The sequence below is a fragment of the Sinohyriopsis cumingii genome, chromosome 8 (genome assembly GCF_028554795.1).
Source record: "Sinohyriopsis cumingii isolate HCF-2022 chromosome 8, ASM2855479v2, whole genome shotgun sequence".
In the NCBI taxonomy this organism is placed as follows: domain Eukaryota; kingdom Metazoa; phylum Mollusca; class Bivalvia; order Unionida; family Unionidae; genus Sinohyriopsis; species Sinohyriopsis cumingii.
Genome location: NC_142968.1, coordinates 26,813,881 through 26,831,228, shown reverse-complemented (window position 1 = coordinate 26,831,228; position 17,348 = coordinate 26,813,881). Strand labels below are relative to the sequence as shown.

The 17,348-nt window shown below is 32.6% G+C and overlaps 1 protein-coding gene across 22 annotated transcripts in view; it reads left to right on the top strand.

Annotated features, from left to right (window-relative positions):
- Positions 1 to 17,348, top strand: part of LOC149793181 (fibronectin type-III domain-containing protein 3a-like) — a 165,332-nt gene that overhangs the window by 108,329 nt on the left and 39,655 nt on the right. For 7 of the 22 annotated variants that reach the window (XR_016422727.1, XR_016422728.1, XM_089967114.1 and 4 more), the window contains exons 15-23: positions 4,628 to 4,675; positions 5,973 to 6,020; positions 7,613 to 7,660; positions 8,957 to 9,004; positions 10,592 to 10,639; positions 11,933 to 11,980; positions 12,885 to 12,932; positions 14,186 to 14,233; positions 16,290 to 16,337. Coding sequence is in view for 20 of the 22 variants with exons in the window: in XM_089967114.1 (XP_089823240.1) it covers positions 4,628 to 4,675; positions 5,973 to 6,020; positions 7,613 to 7,660; positions 8,957 to 9,004; positions 10,592 to 10,639; positions 11,933 to 11,980; positions 12,885 to 12,932; positions 14,186 to 14,233; positions 16,290 to 16,337 (432 nt within the window). In the remaining 2 variants the exon portion in view is untranslated. The remainder of the gene's footprint in view (positions 1 to 4,627; positions 4,676 to 5,972; positions 6,021 to 7,612; positions 7,661 to 8,956; positions 9,005 to 10,591; positions 10,640 to 11,932; positions 11,981 to 12,884; positions 12,933 to 14,185; positions 14,234 to 16,289; positions 16,338 to 17,348) is intronic. The other 15 variants (XM_089967112.1, XM_089967111.1, XM_089967116.1 and 12 more) reach the window with 15 other exon arrangements.

The following is a 17,348-nucleotide window of genomic DNA, read 5'->3' as shown; positions in this document are numbered from 1 at the left end:
TTTCCTTTATCAAAGAGTAAGTCACAAATATTCAGGTTTTCTACGCAGAGGAAACTTTTGCCAAAACGAATTATGAGATACTTTTACAAACCAAGTTAAAGTGTTTTCACATAATTCATAAGTTGTTTAAAGTACACAAAATTATATATTACAAATACATCTCCATGTAGTGAATATAAAGTCATCCCATCATCACAGAGTAACAAAACTTCTGTCATCCTAGCCTTTTCATCACAAAGACCCTGCACTAGATGCTTGTTTTAATCAGGGCTCGATTAAGAAATGAAAAATGGTTACTCAGCACAAGATTTTATTAATGTTAAAAATAATTCAAAACTTTCACATAACAATACCAAAACTATTCTTGCCTGAAATTAATATCTACAAATGATGGTCATTATCACATAATGGTTTATGTCTTTGCATAGCTAAATTAAATGCATGCATATACAAAAATTAAGTAATTTTTAATGTTAAACCTTACATTGACCAGTGCAATAATCCTATGCAGCTGTATTTCAGACACTGAATTACCATCTATTCAATATTTTGGAAGATCATTGGTTATTATAAGCTATTACTTACCATTTGAAAAACATCTGACATTCTGTATTCAGTAAAAGGGAACAGGAAAGTTTAATGCACTTATTTGTAACAACACTACCGGTAAGCATTATTTCAAATCTGTCAAAGTAAAGTGGAACATGTAAAAATAATGTGATTTCCTGATTTTTCATGACTATGAAAGTACAGAAGAGTTAGCATGATTAAAATAATCTGTCAAGTAGCAATAAAACTGCAACTGCTTTCTTTCACAATATTGATACATAGAAATTTAATAAATTTAAATTGATTGTTTAACACTGGTTTGAGTTAATATACCTGTATTTATAACTAAGTTGAATTGATGAAATGCATTGCCAAATAAAATACAAAATCTGCTTCTAGGAACTTGTAATGGCAGAAACTGTATTAGGCATATCAGCTTGCTTTGAAGTCTATTGCATATATCAGCTTTCATTCAAAGTTAGACTCATTCAGATTCTGCATTGCCAAAGTTACTTGAAAGAATATATTACAAATTCATAATTTCAATTTAATTTATCACATCTAACTCTACTGATTTAGTGAAAACAGTATTTATTGATAAAAGGGTTCACTCTTTAGTCATAATAACAATAATTAAAACCTTATTTTCATAGTGTGACTCAATTAGTTACAGACTAGAACTGACCACTCTGGTGTCATTGTGGTTAGAGCATCTGCCTTGGATGCGGGAGGTCGTGGGTTCGATCTTTGGATGAGTCATACCAAAGACTTACAAAAATGGTACTAACAGCTTCCTTGCTGGGTGTTCAGCATTAAGAGGTTAGTGTTAGGACTGGTCAGCCTGGTGTCAGGATAATGTGACTGGGTGGGACATCATGCTACATGTCTGCAGCATGATGCCCCAGTGCTAGACATCACTGTAAACTGACACACTGCAGACATCATAGCAATATGAGTGAAAAATTGTTAAAGCTACATTAAAAATCCAAATCTTATCACCACATAGAACTAATCAACCCCGAAGCTGTCTATTACGTGTATGTATAGTGGAAGATGATAACATGTTTAAACACACAGTCACATGAATATGCACACACAAGTAAATACAGAGAACATATACAACTATTTACATTATGCTACATTGCTGCAGAACTGAAAATGAAAACAATGCCCCCAAAAGCAGGAGGTGGGTAGTGTAAGTTGTACTTGAATAAGTTCACATTATTTTAATTGTTTCCATCTGTTACACCAGTTGTGGAAAAAAGAGATACTTGGAGCTGATTTAACATAATGTGGAATGTTATTTCAAGCAAGGGCACCTGAAAATCAAAAGATATTTTTGAATAGCTCTTGCTTGGCTTGGGCACATTGAAATTGTGACCTTTTAATGACACCTTAGATATGGTGCAGCAGTAGATTTATTTTTTTAAACATGTTATTCCTGTAAATGGGGGCATATTTTGTAGATATCTTATGCGACCCATTTTGGCCTTTCACAAGAACATTCTTTCATGCATTGGTAATACTTTGCAAACATTGCATTTTGAACATTGTTTATTTGCTGATTAAGAATTATTTTACATGTCATTTCTTGGCGTGTGGAATTTTTTCTTGTATTTGTAGCAGACATGTTTCCCCAAATTATATTGCATTAATCAAGATGTGCTTGAATGTAACTTTTGTAAAATATAACTCTTTATTATATGCTCATTTTTTCCCCATTAACTTTACATTGTCAGAATCATTCAATATTACCGGATACTGAACTTGTGCGACAATACACATATAACATTCACATGCATAAAGGAATTACTTTCTATTGTAAACAAACAATGGACACATACGCCAGCACTTTTGATTTGTACACAAATCATGTACACTCGCATAAGAGGCTCTTTACATTGTGGTTGTTTAAATTTGATTCTGAATGAACTAAAACATGTTTCTTGGACTGCAAAAAAACCCAACTGTTTTGGCACATTCAGCATTGATACAATGTTATGGATTTAGGCTAGCTACATTATATAACAGACGGAAGATAAGGTCCTTACAAATAACATACAAGTGACAAGTCATATACTCTCTTCTTTAGCTGATGATAAGAATGGCAAAATAAAATATGCTTACAGTTTTACATCCTGAATTTCCTCAAAATGTATTTTCTTAATTCGGCAAATCCGAATTACATGAGCTATGTCATAGGTTTTCAATCTGGATTACACATTTCGAAATTGTGCTGTAATTTCGATGATAAGTACAATTGCATCCTCCTTACAGCACTCAAAATGAAATAAGCATTAAATTCCATAGCGTCTTTTTGATAATTGTAATTGAAAGACTTTCTATTTTTCCCACATTATGATTTCAAACATTCAGTGAGAGAAATAGAAACACATTTGCAGATGTAAACATGCTTCTCCTGCGCCACTTCAATCGGATGTATTTCATGTATAATTTGCACAGATGAATCTGGTCCAAAATCACAAACTTTCATCAAATCGAAACAAAATACCAAAATATATTCATTCCAGATCAAATGGAAAAGTTGTTGCAATGCGCATTCATTCACAATATGACTGCACATTTCAATGTTAACTAGACACAACATTTTCTTTCGAAAGTTATGTCGAGCTTGCGACTAAGTTCAAATTTATCTGGTCAGAGTTATGTGCACATTAATAATGATGTTATTGTGTAATGACAAATCTGCGCTTGTGTATTTAGTTTTGAATATGGAATTCATTCATTTACGTTGTTTCTTGTAGTATATTTTGTTTATATCATTAAACCTTAGGTAAAATAAAAAAATGAGCATATAATAAAAAAATTACTGCATTTGTATGGGAAAATGTGAACTCATTTTGTCGGAAGGATATACTGCACTCCCAAGGTCGTGCAGTATTCCATCCCAACTCATATTTTCCAATACAAATGCAGTAACCTATAAATACTGCAGTGGAATGAAGGCCTTGATTGTCTTCAGGAGCAAGAAATAAGAATTTATTTTCTTTAAAATATAAGTTGTTTCATGAGGCAATTACAAGTTATTATTTACATATATTCCAAGACTTTTATCAAACCAGTCATTTTCAGATTAATGTTATCAGAGAGAACAAACAGCATATCAATCTTCTGTCCATTAGTTATCAGTAAGACCTTTGTTTTGTCAGTATTGAAGACCATAACATTGTCCTTGCATCATATCTGAATTCTGCTTAGAGCACTTTGAATGTTTTTCTGAACTTCATCTTTAGTATGAGACAAGGTAATGCTATCATCATATGTGTCACTTGATTAGACTGCATGTCCTATTTTCTATTTTAGGGGTAGATCATATATGAACAGAACAGTTAATAAGGACCCTAAGATAGAACCTTGTGGTATTTTGCAACTTATTTTGTTTTCAGGGTGTCCATTTAAAATTATCTGCAGAGACCTGTTGCTATATAGGATGTAAAGCTTTTGAGATTATTGTCAGTTCATTGATACATTGTATCTTTTGAAAAAGAATCTCATGACCTGCTAGATACAAAGATTTGCTAAAATCAATCATTATGAATCAAAGTAAATTTTCTTCCTCTAAGGCTTTTAGCCATGTGTCAGACATAGATATAAGTGCAGTTTCACAAGAATTATCTTTTTGAAAGCCAGATTGATTTTCATAAAGTTGATTGTGATTCAGATAGTTCATAAAAGAACTCTGTTCATCCTTTTCTAGTTATCTGGAAAGAGATAGAATGATTGATATTGGTCTATAGTTGTTCTTTGGAACCAGATTGATACATACCCACATTGGCCAAACCCAAGACTAGAATCCACGCGAGCTGAAATGGCAGTGATCCATAATGGTGAGCACTGTACACCACTCAGCCACTCATCAAAATTAGTAGGTGTGATAAATTGGGAATAATCCTAAATGTATATTATGTTTATATTACCTTTTGACAGATTTTGACAAATTGTCATCCTTCAGCAAATCAGCAGCCGCTTCAAGGCACTCTTATTTATGATGTAGGTACTGGACCCATTCTTGATTATGTCATTTCCACAATTGACATTGTATCATCTGTCTTTGCAGTGACAACTGATCATCTGCCACCAATGATGGAGAAAGCAGATGGTATAGGTAAACATTTTTCTATTTCAATCTTTACATAAATTATTTAATTTTATTATCCTGTGTGTGACTTTCCATCCCATCATCTATGCAGTATTTGCATGGCCCTTTTAAGATGATTTGTATATGGACAAAGTGGAGTCAGATGTCATTTTATGTTTGGTTCATGATTCCTTTTCATGTATCAAAGATTTGTCAAGATAAGGTCATTACATGAATCAAAATGCATGCATCACATTTTTGTTCCATGCCTTTCATTAGTTTATTTACTCTTTTAGAAGACAAAAACTTTTGAAATGTTTGTCAGGCATTGTAGCCTTTTCCTTCCTCAAAACCTTTGAAAACTTCCGCAGTTTAGGGCTGAGACTGATGATGACTTGTGGAAGTTGCCGATTTTAGTATGTCAGCTGTGATGGACATGGGATCAGGGGTGGAGAGAAAAGAAAGATTATGTGATGTTAGTTACTAATTTTGATTTATAAGAGGTTGGTGATAAATTTAATGTAATCAAACTAGTATTTGTCTGGGTGAAATCAAGATAGGCTAATAGCCATGTTGTTGAGTTGCTGTGAAAGTTGTATTGTGTTGATAATTTTTATCAGCCTTTCTGCTGTTAGGTAGCATCATGTTGATGTATTTGAACAAAGACCGGGTGCTTCAGAGGCAAATATTTTGAAGTTGACATGGTCATACGTCTTGTGAATGAAATCTTACAAGAATTATGAGCTGTTAGGGATTGTTGATGTAATTATTGAAATCAAACTAGATTCTGACCTAATTAATAAAATTTAATCTAAGACAGAATGAATGAACTGCTTTGACAGTTGTAATGCTTTGATTATGTTCAACCTTCATCCTACTATGATTTAGCCTGATATTGATATAATTGAGCAATGACTGGGTTTGGTTAATACAAATATGTTTGTAGCTGACATGGACATTCATGTTGTTGTAAATGAATTTTCTTGCATGGGTATCAATTCCACTCTTAGAAAATGACATTTCCAGCAGTTCCTGAGTTCTTGAATTAGGAAAAGTATTTTTCTTCAGAACTTTCATTGTTCCTTGGATCTTTAAATGTTGTGTTTGTAGCAAACTTGAACTCTTCCAAATTATTAGTCATGAAAAATTGGGAATTGTCCTAAATGTATATAACTGTATTTTCCCTTTTCATGGATTTTGATAAATTGTGATACTTCAGCAAATCACCAGTCTTCTAAATGCACTCTTGTTTATGATGAAGAGATTGGTCGTATGGTTGGTCATTTTATGTCCTCAATTGACATTTTATAATCTGTCTTTGCAGTGACAACTGATCATCTGCCAAAAACAAAGGAGAAAGTGTATGGTAGAGGTAAACATTTTTCTGCTTTACTGTTTTTATGAATTATTTAATTTTATTATCCTGTATGTGACTTTCTGCTCCATCATCTATGCAGTATCTTCATAGCCCTTTTAAGACCATTTGTTTATGAACAGAATGGATTGAGGTTTCATGTTATGTTTGGTGGATAATTCCTTTTTGATGTGTTAAAAGATTTTTCAAAGGAAGATGATTACATTAAGAAAACTGCATACAGCAAATTTGTGCTCTATACCTTTGATTTGAAATTTACTCTTTTGGAACATAAACACTTTTGAAATATATGACGGGTATTGTAGCTGTTTTCTTCCTCATAATGTTTGAAAACTCCTCCAGTATTGGGTTGATACTGATGGTAACTTGTGGCTAGTTGCTGATTTGTAATTCTGTTGGGATTAACAGTGGAGAGAAATGAAAGATTGGGTGATTTTTATTTTGTAAGAAGTTGGTGATCAAATGAATGTAGACCAACTAGATTTTGTCCTGATGAAATCATATCAGTTAAAACCAAGTTATTGAATTGTTTGAAAGTTGTAATATATTGATAACTTTATCAGCCTTTCTGCTAAAAGGTAGCATCCTGTTGATGTATTTGAACCAAAATGGGTGCTGTGAAGATAAGTATTGTTTGTAGTTGATATGATCATATGTGTTACTATGAATAAATTGTTTAAAGAATTATGAACTGAAATTGTTTGGGATACAATTTCTTTTAGGACATGGGACATGGGGTTGGAGGAGAAGAAAGATTATGTGTGTTAGTTAAGTTTTATGTTTGTAAGAGAATAAAAAGAATGTAATCAAACTAGATTTTGAACTGATGATTAACTAAATTTAAGCTTAAAGAGTATTAAGGTGTTTCTTTGAAAGTTGCAACATATTGGTAACTTTTATCATCCCTTCTTATATTAGGTAGCATCATGTTGATGAATTTGAACAAAGACCGGGTGGAACTAGGACAAATATTTTGAAGTTTACATTTTTGTACTTGGTACTGTGAATAAATTCTTACAAAAATTATGTGCTGTTTTTTTCCCTGAAAATTTGAGTTAAGAAAACTATTGTTTCTTCCAAATGATTCTTATTCTTTGGATCTGTGAAATTGTAGTTGATAGCAAACCTTGAACTCATCCAAATTGTTGTTGTTGTTGTTGTTGTGAGGTTTATGCCATTTTTCAGCACAAGATAGGCTATACATGGTGGCCAGTATTAATGGTAGAGGAAGAACCAGGGAAAATCCCAGAAAGAACCACTGACCCACAAGAAGCTACTGGCAAGCTTTCTCACATACCCACATTGGCCAAACCCGAGACTCGAACCCATGCATAGGTGAAATAGTAGTGATCCATAATGGTGAGCGCTGTACACCACTCAGCCACTCATCAAAATTAGTTGGTGTGATAAATTGGGAATAATCCTAAATGTATATTATGTTTATATTACCTTTTGACGGATCTTGACAAACTGTCATCCTTCAGCAAATCAGCAGCCGCTTCAAGGCACTCTTATTTATGATGTAGGTACTGGACCCATTCTTGATTATGTCATTTCCACAATTGACATTTTATCATCTGTCTTTGCAGTGACAACTGATCATCTGCCACCAATGATGGAGAAAGCAGATGGTATAGGTAAACATTTTTCTATTTCAATCTTTACATAAATTATTTAATTTTATTATCCTGTGTGTGACTTTCCATCCCATCATCTATGCAGTATTTGCATGGCCCTTTTAAGATGATTTGTATATGGACAAAGTGGAGTCAGATGTCATTTTATGTTTGGTTCATGATTCCTTTTCATGTATCAAAGATTTGTCAAGATAAGGTCATTACATGAATCAAATTGCATACATCACATTTTTGTTCCATGCCTTTCATTAGTTTATTTACTCTTTTAGAAGCTAAAAAGTTTTGAAATGTTTGTCAGGCATTGTAGCCTTTTCCTTCCTCAAAATCTTTGAAAACTTCTGCAGTTTAGGGCTGAGACTGATTATGAATTGTGGAAGTTGCCAATTTTAGTATGTCAGTTGTTATGGACATGGGATCAGCGGTGGAGAGAAAAGATTATGTTATGTAAGTTACTAATTTTGATTTATAAGAGGTTGGTGATAAATTTAATGTAATCAAACTAGTATTTGTCCTGATGAAATCAAGATAGGCTAATAGCCATGTTGTTGAGTTGCTATGAAAGTTGTATTGTGTTGATAACTTTTATCAGCCTTTCTGCTGATAGGTAGCATCATGTTGATGTATTTGAACAAAGGCCGGGTGCTTCAGAGGCAAATATTTTGAAGTTGACATGGTCATACGTCTTCTGAATGAATTCTTACAAGAATTATGAGCCGTTAGGGATTGTTGATGTAATTATTGAAATCAAACTAGATTCTGACCTAATTAATGAAATTTAAGCTAAGACAGAATGAATGATTTGCTTTGACATTTGTAATGCTTTGATTATGTTCAACCTTCATTCTACTATGATTTAGCCTGATGTTCATATAATTGAGCAAGGACTGCATTTGATTAATACAAATATTTTTGTAGCTGACATGAATATTCATGTTGTTGTAAATGAATTTTCTTGTTTGGGTATCAATTCCACTCTTTAAAAAATGACATTTCCAGCAGTTCCTGATTTCTTGAATTACGAAAAGTATTTTTCTTCAGATCTTTCGTTGTTTCTTGGATCTTTAAATTTTGTGTTTGTAGCAAACTTGAACTCTTCCAAATTATTAGTCATGAAAAATTGGGAATTGTCCTAAATGTATATACCTGTATTTTCCCTTTTCATGGAGTTTGATAAATTATGATACTTCAGCAAATCACCAGTCTTCTAAATGCACTCTTGTTTATGATGAAGAGATTGGTCCTTTGGTTGGTTATTTTATGTCCTCAATTGACATTTTATAATCTGTCCCTTTGCAGTGACAACTGATCATCTGCAAAAAACAAAGGAGAAAGTGGATGGTAGAGGTAAACATTTTTCTGCTTTACTGCTTTCATGAATTATTTAATTTTATTATCCTGTGTGTGACTTTCTGTTTTATCATCTATGCAATATCTTCATAGCCCTTTTAAGACCGTTTGTTTATGGACAGAATGTATTGAGGTTTCATGTTATGTTTGGTGGATAATTATTTTTGATGTGTTACAAGGTTTTTCAAAGGAAGATGATTATGTTAATAAAACTGCATACAGCAGATTTGTGCTCTATACCTTTGTTTTGAAATTTACTCTTTTAGAACATAAACACTTTTGAAATATATGACAGGTATTGTAGCTTTTTTCTTCCTCATAATGTTTGAAAACTCCTCCAGTATTGGGTTGATACTGATGGTAACTTGTGGCTAGTTGCTGATTTGTAATTCTGTTGGGATTAACAGTGGAGAGAAATGAAAGATTGGGTGATGTTTTATTTTGTAAGAAGTTGGTGATCAAATGAATGTAGACCAACTAGATTTTGTCCTGATGAAATCATATCAGTTAAAACCAAGTTATTGAATTGCTTGAAATTTATAATATATTGATAACTTTATCAGCCCTTCTGCTATCAGGTAGCATCCTGTTGATGTATTTGAACCAAAATGGGTGCTGTGAAGACAAGTATTGTTTGTAGTTGATATGATCATATGTGTTACTATTAATAAATTGTTTAAAGAAATATGAACTGAAATTGTTTGGGGATACAATTTCTTTTAGGACATGGGACATGGGGTTGGAGGAGAAGAAAGATTATGTGTTGTTAGTTAAGTTTCATGATTTGTAAGAGGATAAAAAGCATGCAATCAAACTAGATTTTGAACTGATGATTAACTAAATTTAAGCTTAAAGAGTAATAAGGTGTTTCTTTGAAAGTTGCAACATATTGGTAACTTTTATCATCCCTTCTTATATTAGGTAGCATCATGTTGATGAATTTGAACAAAGACCGGGTGGAACTAGGACAAATATTTTGAAGTTTACATTTTTGTACTTGGTACTGTGAATGAATTCTTACAAGAATTATGTGCTGTTTTTTTCCCTGAAATTTTGAATTAAGAAAACTATTGTTTCTTCCAAATGATTATTATTTTTGGATCTGTGAAATTGTAGTTGATAGTAAACTTTGAACTCATCAAAATTGTTGTTGTTGTTGTGAGGTTTATGCCATTTTTCAGCACAAGATAGGCTGTACATGGCAGCCAATATTAATGGTGGAGGAAGAACCGGGAAAAACCAGGAAAGAACCACCGACCCACAAGAAGCTACTGGCAAGCTTTCTCACATACCCACATTGGCCAAACCCCGAGACTCGAACCCACACAGAGGTGAAATGGTAGTGATCCATAATGGTGAGCACTGTACACCACTCAGCCACTCATCAAAATTAATAGGTGTGATAAATTGGGAATAATCCTAAATGTATATTATGTTTATATTATCTTTTGACGGATTTTGACAAATTGTCATCCTTCAGCAAATCAGCAGCCGCTTCAAGGCACTCTTATTTATGATGTAGGTACTGGACCATTCTCGATTATGTCATTTCCACAATTGACATTTTATCATCTGTCTTTGTAGTGACAACTGATCATCTGCCACCAATGATGGAGAAAGCAGATGGTATAGGTAAACATTTTTCTATTTCATTCTTTACATAAATTATTTAATTTTATTATCCTGTGTGTGACTTTCCATCCCATCATCTATGCAGCATTTGCATGGCCCTTTTAAGATGATTTTTATATGGACAAAGTGGAGTCAGATGTCATTTTATGTTTGGTTCATGATTCCTTTTCATGTATCAAAGATTTATCAAGATAAGGTCATTAGATGAATGAAAATGCATCCATCACATTTTTGTTCCATGCCTTTCATTAATTTATTTACTCTTTTAGAAGACAAAAACTTTTGAAATGTTTGTCAGGCATTGTAGCCTTTTCGTTCCTCAAAACCTTTGAAAACTTCCGCAGTTTAGGGCTGAGACTGATGATGACTTGTGGAAGTTGCCGATTTTAGTATGTCAGCTGTGATGGACATGGGATCAGGGGTGGAGAGAAAAGAAAGATTATGTGATGTTAGTTACTAATTTTGATTTATAAGAGGTTGGTGATAAATTTAATGTAATCAAACTAGTATTTGTCCTGATGAAATCAAGATAGGCTAATAGCCATGTTGTTGAGTTGCTATGAAAGTTGTATTGTGTTGATAATTTTTATCAGCCTTTCTGCTGTTAGGTAGCATCATGTTAATGTATTTGAACAAAGACCAGGTGCTTCAGAGGCAAATATTTTGAAGTTGACATGTTCATACGTCTTGTGAATGAAATCTTACAAGAATTATGAGCTGTTAGGGATTGTTGATGTAATTATTGAAATCAAACTAGATTCTGACCTAATTAATAAAATTTAAGCTAAGACAGAATGAATGAATTGCTTTGACATTTGTAATGCTTTGATTATGTTCAACCTTCATTCTACTATGATTTAGCCTGATATTGATATAATTGAGCAATGACTGCGTTTGGTTAATACAAATATGTTTATAGCTGACATGGACATTCATGTTGTTGTAAATGAATTTTCTTGCATGGGTATCAATTCCACTCTTAGAAAATGACATTTCCAGCAGTTCCTGAGTTCTTGAATTAGGAAAAGTATTTTTCTTCAGAACTTTCATTGTTCCTTGGATCTTTAAATTTTGTGTTTGTAGCAAACTTGAACTCTTCCAAATTATTAGTCATGAAAAATTGGGAATTGTCCTAAATGTATATACCTGTATTTTCCCTTTTCATGGAGTTTGATAAATTATGATACTTCAGTAAATCACCAGTCTTCTGCACTCTTGTTTATGATGAAGAGATTGGTTCTTTGGTTGGTTATTTTATGTCCTCAATTGACATTTTATAATCTGTCTTTGCAGCGACAACTGATCATCTGCCAAAAACAAAGGAGAAAGTGGATGGTAGAGGTAAACATTTTTCTGCTTTACTGTTTTTATGAATTATTTAATTTTATTATCCTGTGTGTGACTTTCTATTCCATCATCTATGCAGTATCTTCATAGCCCTTTTAAGACCATTTGTTTATGGACAGAATGGATTGAGGTTTCATGTTATGTTTGGTGGATAATTCCTTTTTGATGTGTTACAAGATTTTTCAAAAGGAAGATGATTACATTAATAAAACTGCATACAGCAAATTTGTGCTCTATACCTTTGATTTGAAATTTACTCTTTTGGAACATAAACACTTTTGAAATATATGTCGGGTATTGTAGCTTTTTTCTTCCTCACAATGTTTGAAAACTCCTCCAGCATTGGGTTGATACTGATGGTAACTTGTGGCTAGTTGCTGATTTGTAATTCTGTTGGGATTAACAGTGGAGAGAAATGAAAGAGTGGATGATGTTTTATTTTGTAAGAAGCTGGTGATCAAATGAATGTAGACCAACTAGATTTTGTCCTGATGAAATCATATCAGTTAAAACCAAGTTTTTGAATTGCTTGAAAGTTGTAATATATTGATAACTTTATCAGCCTTTCTGCTATCAGGTAGCATCATGTTTATGTATTTGAACCAAAATGGGTGCAAATCCCGAGACTCAAACCCACACAGAGTTGAAATGGCAGTGATCCATAATGGTGAGCGCTGTAGACCAATCAGCCACTCATCAAAATTAGTAGGTGTGATAAATTGGGAATAATCCTAAATGCATATTATGTTTATTTTACCTTTTGACGGATTTTGACAAATTGTCATCCTTCAGCAAATCAGCAGCCGCTTCAAGGCACTCTTATTTATGATGTAGGTACTGGACCCACTCTTGATTATTTCATTTCCACAATTGACATTGTATCATCCTGTCTTTGCAGTGACAACTGATCATCTGTCACCAGTGATGGAGAAAGCAGATGGTATAGTTAAACATTTTTCTATTTCATTCTTTACATAAATTATTTAATTTTATTATCCTGTGTGTGACTTTCCATCCCATCATCTATGCATTATTTGCATGGCCCTTTTAAGTTGATTTTTATATGGCCAAAGTGGAGTCAGATGTCATTTTATGTTTGGTTCATGATTCCTTTTCATGTATCAAAGATTTGTCAAGATAAGGTCATTACATGAATCAAAATGCATGCATCACATTTTTGTTCCATGCCTTTCATTAGTTTATTTACTCTTTTAGAAGCTAAAACTTTTGAAATGTTTGTCAGGCATTGTAGCCTTTTCCTTCCTCAAAATCTTTGAAAACATCCCATGTTTAGGGCTGAGACTGATGATGACTTGTGGAAGTTGCCGATTTTAGTATGTCAGCGGTGATGGACATGGGATCAAGAGTGGAGAGAAAAGAATGATTATATTATGTTAGTTACTAATTATGATTTTTAAGAAGTTGGTGGTAAATTTAATGTAATCAAACTAGTATTTGTCCTGATGAAATCAAGATAAGCTAATAGCCATGTTGTTGAGTTGCTATGAAAGTTGTATTGTGTTGATAACATTTATCAGCCTTTCTGCTGTTAGGTAGCATCATGTTGATGTATTTGAACAAAGACCGGGTGCTTCAGAGGCAAATATTTTGAAGTTGACATGGTCATACGTCTTGTGAATGAATTCTTACAAGAATTTTGAGCCATATTTATTGGTGACGTAATTATTGAGATCAAACTAGATTCTAACCTAATTAATGAAATTTAAGCTAAGACAGAATGAATGAATTGCTTTGAAAGTTGTAATGCTTTGATAAGTTTCATCCTCCATTCTACTATGATTTAGCCTGATGTTGATACAATTGAGCAAGGACTGTGTTTGGTTAATACAAATATTTGTATAGCTGACATGGACATTCATGTTGTTGTAAATGAATTTGCTTGACTGTATTGGTAGCAATTCCACTCTTTAAAAAATGACATTTCCAGCAGTTCCTGAGTTCTTGAATTAGGAAAAGTATTTTTCTTCAGATGTTGTTCGTTGGATATTTAGCCATGAAAAATTGGGAATTGTCCTAAATGTATATAAATGTATTTTCCCTTTTCATGGATTTTGATAAATTGTAATCCTTCAGGAAATCACCAGTCTTCTAAATACACTCTTGTTTGTGATGAAGAGAATGGTCATATGGTTGTTTATTTTATATTCTCATTTGACATTTTATAATCTGTCTTTGCAGCAAAAACTGATCATCTGCCACCAGGGAAGGATAAAGCGTATGGTACAGGTAAACGTTTTTTTCCTTTACTGTTTTAATGAATTATTTAATTGTATTATCTGTGAATAAATTCTTACAAGAAATATTTGGTTTAAGAGTTTGGTGATATAACTAATCAATTAAATCAAGATTCTGACCGTATGAATGAAATTTAAGCTTAAACAGAATTGATGATGTCCTCAGGTTGGTATAATTGAGCAAGGCCTGGGTGTGGTTAAGACAAATATTTTTTGTAGTGGACATGGACATTTGTGTGAATAAATTTGGGTATCATTTTCAGTTTTTAAAAATGAATGAAATTGTCTACAGTTCCAGAATTATTGAATTAGGAAAACTATTTTTTCTTCAGAACGATCATTGTTCTTTAGACTTGTGAGAGTTGCTTTTTGTAATATCTGAACTCTGATGGACATGGGATCAGGGTCGGAGAAGAAAGAAATGAAAATGAAATAATCAAACTAGATGTTGAACTGATGAATTTAATTGAAACTAATAGAGCATTATTTAGCTGTTTTGGAAGTTGTGAAGTAACTTTTCTTGAGCTCTTTTGCTATCATGTAGCTTCAGGGTGATGCATTGGAACAAAGATGGGTGCAGTGAAGACAAATATTTCTTGTTAACATTTTCATATGAGTTATTGTAAATGAATTCTTGCAAAATTTATGAGCTGTAAAGAGTTTTGGGATGCAATTTCCTTTTAGACACTAGATTAGGTGATGGTGAAAGAAAACGATTATGTGTTGTTATTAAGAATTATGACTTGTAAAAGGTTCAGGATAAAATGAATGTATTTGAACTTGGATTTACCTGATGAATGAAATTTAAGCTAAAACAGAATTAATGAAAGTTACAGTGTATTCATAAATTATATGACTTATTCTGCTATGAGGTAGCATCATGTTGACACATTGAAGTCCTTTTAAGACCATTGCTATATAGAAAACATGGATTCATGTGACATTATATCTTTGGTGCATAATTGCTTCTCACATATTACAGATTTTCCAACAAAAAGATCATTACATGAATTAAAAATGCATATACCAGTATTTTGTTTACCAGTCATTGTAGTCCTTTTTGCCACAAAACTGTTTTTGTTATATGACGGCATGAATAGTGCTTCAGTTCAAGGCTGAGACTGATGCTGATTTGTGGGAGTTGCTGATTTTTAATATGTTAACTTTGATGGACACGGGATCAGGGCAGGAGAGAGAAAAAGAGTATTCAATGTTAGTTAAGAATTATGACTTCTAAGATGATAAAATGAATGTTTTCAAACTAGATTTTGAAATGATAATTTAAATTTATTCAAAAAAAGCATTAAAGAGTTCCTTTGAAAGTTGTAATGTGCTGGCAACTTTTATTACATTCCTTTTGTTAGTATCATCATGTTAATGTAATTGAATAAGGACTGGGCACAGTGAAGACAAATATAATTTTAAGTTGGCAAGGTTATACATGTTACTGTGAAGGAATTCTCACAAGAATTTTGAGCTGTAAGAGCTTAGAGATAAAAATGTGTGCAGTCAAAATAGTTTAATGAATCTTCTTCAGAGTTATAATGTATTGGTCACTTTAAGCCTCCATTCTGCAATGAGGTAGTCTCGTGTTGATGTAATTAAGCAAGAACTGGGTGTGGTTAAGAAAATTTTATTTTTCTGACATGGGCATACATGTTAGCATGAATGAATTTCTTTTCTTGAGTATCAATTTCACTGTTGTAAAAAAAATGAAAATGTTCTACAGTTCTTGAATGCTTGAATTTGGAAAACCAGTTGTCTCCTCAAAATGATCATTGTCTCTTGGATATTTAAATTTATGGTTGTAGCAACTTTAAATTCATGAAAATTAACAACCCTACATAAATGGGAATTATGAGAGTTATACAGTTGTCATGAGTAAGATATGGTCTACCTAAGTGTTATTCTTTCCCTTTTGATAGATTTTGACACTTTTGGTCCTTCAGAAAAAAAAGCACAGTCACTCCAAGGCACTCTTCTTTAGAATGGTTCCATTATTGATTACTCCATGTTCACAAATGACATTTTATCATCTGTCTTTGCAGTGAAAACTGATCATCTGCCACCACCGAATCTGACGCAATATCATAAAGGTAAACTTTTTCCTTTTTTATTATTTTAATGTTTTATTTAATGTTGCTGTCCATTGTGTGAATTACCATCCCATCACCTATGCAGTTTTTTGCATAGCCATGTTAAAATTTTTATATCTATTTAATTATTTAATATTTTCACATAGAAAACACGGATTCGTGGGTCATTTTATGTGTGATGCATAATTTGACATATTAAAGAATTTCCTAGGAAAGATCATTACATGAATTAAAATGCTTTGTATCCCATATATTTAATTAGTTATTTACTCTTATCGATCTTAAAAATCTATTTAAATGTTTACCAGAAAACGTGTTTCGTATATATGAGGGTTTGAAAACTCCTCCAGTTTATGGCTGAGACTCATGATGATTTGTGAAGTTGCTAATTTGTAATATATCAAGTGTGATAGACATGGTATCAAGGAATTGAGAGAAAAAATGATTGTGATATTAGCTAAGAATTATAACTTATAAGAGGCTGTGGATAAAATGAACATATTTAAACTAGATTTTGGCTTGATAGATGAAATTTAAGCTAATTTAAAAACAATGAGTTGCTTTGACAGTTTAATGTATTGTATTCCTAACTCATATTTCGTCTTCTACAATGAGATAGCATCATGTTGATGTAATTGAACAATTGGCATGGTCATACTTGTTAATGTGAATGAATTATTAAAAGGATTATGAGCTGTACGAGTTTGGGGAATAGAAATAATGAAGCCAACCTCAAAGTAGATTCTGACTCCATGAATGAAATTTAAGCTAAGGTGGAATTAATGAGTTGCTTGGAAAGTTGTAATGCATTGGTAATGTTCAGCTATGAGAAAGCATTTTGTTGATGTAATTGAACAATTACTGGGTGTGGTTAAGGTGGCTAAGTTTCTTCATTTGACATGGACATACATGTTAGTGTGACTTTTGTTGAGTTTCAGTTTTTCTCTTTACAAGAAAATGACATTTTCCACAGTTCCTGAATTCTTGAATTTGGAAAACTAATCGTTTCTT